The sequence below is a fragment of the Carlito syrichta genome, unplaced genomic scaffold (genome assembly GCF_000164805.1).
Source record: "Carlito syrichta isolate Samal-C Ts95f unplaced genomic scaffold, Tarsius_syrichta-2.0.1 Scaffold250624, whole genome shotgun sequence".
Lineage (NCBI taxonomy): Eukaryota > Metazoa > Chordata > Mammalia > Primates > Tarsiidae > Carlito > Carlito syrichta.
Window position 1 is genome coordinate 11,895 of NW_007194720.1, and position 3,508 is coordinate 15,402.

Sequence of the window (3,508 nt, forward strand, 5' to 3'; positions counted from 1 at the left end):
TGTGTGTGTAGAAAATAAAAAGAACCCAGGCTGGGCACTGTGGCTCAAGCCTGTAATTCCAGCACTTTGGGAAGCCAAGGTGAAAGGATTGCCTGAACCCACAGGTTCAAGACCAGCCTGGGCAACTTGATGAGACCTTGTCTCTACACAAATAAAAAACTTAGCTGGGTGTGGTGGTGCACGCCTGTAATTCCAGTTACTTGGAAGGCTGAGGCAGAAGGATCACCTGAGCCTGGCAGGTCGAGGCTGCGGTGGCCGGGAGCGTCACTGTGCTCCAGCCTGGCAACAGAGTGAGACTCCAACTCAGGAAAAAATAAAAGAACCCAACTCTCGCCTACAATCAAGCCAGACTTGTGGACACATTTTTTTAGTTTTGCTTACCAAGGTAAAGTCCTCAGCACATTTTTTTTCCCCAACTCTGCACTAAGATCCTGGCCTGAAGTAACCTTTTCCTTGTGGCTTCTTGTGTTTTGTTGAATAAATAAATGAGGCAGTTACCAAGCGTGAACCATGACGCAGGAAGGGGAGGAAGTTAAAACGTGGGGCTGGCCCTGGACAAGGGGAAGGTCATTGCTGAGGTGCAGGCAAAGGACACTGAACATTATGGCCATGACAAGGCCATTCCCCCTGCCTGGCCTCAGTCCCCCTTCTGGGACCCAGAGTCCGCTGGGTCCCCATCGCATCTGTTTATACCTGGGAAAGAATCTCTCTGCTGCTGAGGTGATTGTTCTCATCAGAAAAAATCTGTGAAAGTTTCCGGAAAGTGGACAGTAGTTCCCTGAGGGGACAAGAGAGGGGTAGTCAGGGGTTAGCAGCTGGAAGAGCCAGAGATGGGATTAGACGGGAGGTCCCTGCCCAGCTCACCGGCTCACAGCCCCCCAGCTGCGCTTGAGCCGGTAGATGGGGTTAGACTGCAGGGCGGACAGGATGGCGCGCAAAGAAGAGAAGTTTCGCAGTTCTCGGCAGCGCTGGGGAACAGAAGGGGGCACCAGTCAGACTGCACGTCTGACCCCAGACACCATCTACCTTTGATCCCGTGACTTTTTTTTGAGTCGTAATCTCACTATGTTGCCTAGGCTGGAGTGTAGTGGCACCATCACAGTTCACTGCAGTCTCGACCTCCCGGGCTCAGGCAATCCTTCCACCTCAACCTCCCAAATAGCTGTAACTACAGGCACACACCACCATGTCCAACGAATTTTTTTTTGGTAGAGATGGGATCTCGCTATGTTGCCCAGGGTGATCTCAAACTCCTGGCCTTGAGTTGCCCCTCCGCATCCCAAAATGCTGGGATTACAGACGTGAGTCAGGGGTCTTGGTCTTTGATCCTGTGACTTCTGACGTCAGGTCAGACCCCTCTGTCCTGTCCCACGTCTGACAAGACATCCTTAAGAGTCCCCTCCTCAAGCCAGGCGTTGTGGCTCACACCTGTAATCCCAGCACTTTGGGAGGTTTGAGGCGAGAGGATTTCCTGAGCCCAGGGGTTCGGGACCAGCCTGGGCCACTTAGCGAGACCTCGTCTCTACAATAAATAAAAAAATTAGCAGGGCATGGTGGTGCACGCCTGTGGTTCCAGTCAATGGAAGGCTGAGGCAGAAGGACCTCCTGAGCCCAGCAGGTCGAGGCTGGTGTGGCCGTGAGCATGCCACTGCACTCCAGCCTGAGCGACAGAGACTCCAACTCAAAATAAAATAAAATAAAATAAAATAAAGAGTCCTCTCCTCCCTCCTCCTCCCTCCCTTGGATGCCCCCCAGCTGCCCTCCAGTCGCGACCTCTTCCTTTGGTTTTTCCTGTCTCCGCCCCTCAAGTCCGTCAGTCCCAGGGCCCAGAGTGCACACACCTCTCTCCTAGGCCCAGACACCTCCTCCCTTCTCCCAAGTGTCAGGCCAGGTGTCCATTTTCTATCCCTTCTCCTCCCACTCTTGGATATGCCCCCCTCTTTCCCAAGCCCCCATTTCTTCCTCTCTTCCCTCGACCCTTCCCTCCTGTTCATTTTGGGACCCTGCTCAGATCCTATGACCTGCCTGGCACCCCTGTCCCTAGACCTGCCCAGTGTCCCTCTGCTATCCCAGGCCCCAGCCCCGCCCAGGCACCTTCTGACTGTCCCCTTAGTTACCCCTAAGGCCCACCCTCCCCTCGTGTCTGCCTCCCCCCCACCTCCCTGGGGGTCTTCACCCCCCAACTAAACACACCTGGGCGATGCGAATCCACTTCTCCAGCCTCTGAGCCCGCTGCGGGCCAGCCAGGCCTGGCGTCCCTAGCACCGAGCCCAGCACACAGCCCGTGACTGTGTTGAACTGGGCCACGGTGGCACGCACGGTGGGGGAGGAGCCAGTGGCCCCTGGCCGGTCCCTCTGGGACCACACAGAGCCCAGGCACTCACAGGGCCGCACACGCAGGAAGAGCTCCTAGGCAGGAGAGGGAATGGATTGGTGCTGGATGGGGGAACTCCTCTCCCACCTCTCACCCCCCCTTTCTGGTTCGGGGTCCTCACCATGTCCATAAGGGTCAGCTGCTCGGCTACCTCATCTACGCTGAAGTCCAGGAGCTCAGGACCTTCCTGCATGGACCCTTCCTCCTCCTCCAAGCAGCCCTCCGGGGAATCCGGCCTAGGAGGCTGGGCGGTTCTGGGAGTTCCTGAGCATTATTAGAGGGGTTAAATGTTCAAGGCTGGCCACGGTGGCTCACACCTGTCATCCCAGCACTTTGGGAGGAGGAGGCGAGAGGATTGCCTGAGCCCAGGGGTTCAAGACCAGCCTGGGCAACTTGGCAAGACCCTGTCTGTACAATAAATCAAAAAAATTAGTCCAGGTGTGGTGGCACACACCTGTAGTTCCACCTACTTGGAAGGTTAAGGTGGAAGGATTGTCTGAGCCCAACAGGTCGAGGCTGCAGTGGCTGTGAGTGTGCCACTGCACTCCAGCCTGGGTCACAGAGTAAGACTTCTACTCAATAACAATAACAAAAACAACAACAAAAACACACTCAAGGTTGAGTCCAAGACTGGCTCCGTGACCTTGGCCAAGTCCATTCCAGTCTCTAAGTCTCACATTCCTCATCTGTAAAATGAAGACTTCCTTGTCTTCAAGGTTGGGGGACGTTCATTGAGCAGCTAGCATGGCTAAACTTGGAAACTCAACAGCTAATTCAGTGAGGGAGGTACTATTAGACATTCACCTTTGTTGTTGTTGTTTTTGAGTAGGGGTCTCACTCTGTTGCCCAGGCTGGAGTGCAGTGGCACGATCATTGCTACTACTGCCTCAACCTCCTGGGCTCAGGTGATCCTCCCACCTCAGCCTCCTGAGTAGCTGGGACTGCAGGCACGGGCCACCACATCCAGCTAATTTTTTAAAATTATTTTTTGTAGAGGCGAGGTCTTGCTCTGTTGCCCAAGCTGGTCTCAAACTCCTGGCCTCAAGCAATCTGCCCGCCTTGGCCATCCAGAGTGCTGGGATTACAGGTGTAAGCCACCGGCCTGCCTGGATTCTTTTTTTTTTTTTTTTTTTT

General features: G+C 54.5%; 1 protein-coding gene across 1 annotated transcript in view; it reads right to left on the minus strand.

The window, feature by feature from the left end:
- The window catches only part of RGL3 (ral guanine nucleotide dissociation stimulator like 3), a gene marked incomplete at both ends in the record, with an annotated part of 16,255 nt that overhangs the window by 7,390 nt on the left and 5,357 nt on the right, over positions 1–3,508 (minus strand). The window contains 4 exons of the mRNA XM_008051989.1: positions 694–778; positions 865–968; positions 2,194–2,409; positions 2,496–2,638. Coding sequence (XP_008050180.1) covers positions 694–778; positions 865–968; positions 2,194–2,409; positions 2,496–2,638 — 548 coding nt within the window. The remainder of the gene's footprint in view (positions 1–693; positions 779–864; positions 969–2,193; positions 2,410–2,495; positions 2,639–3,508) is intronic.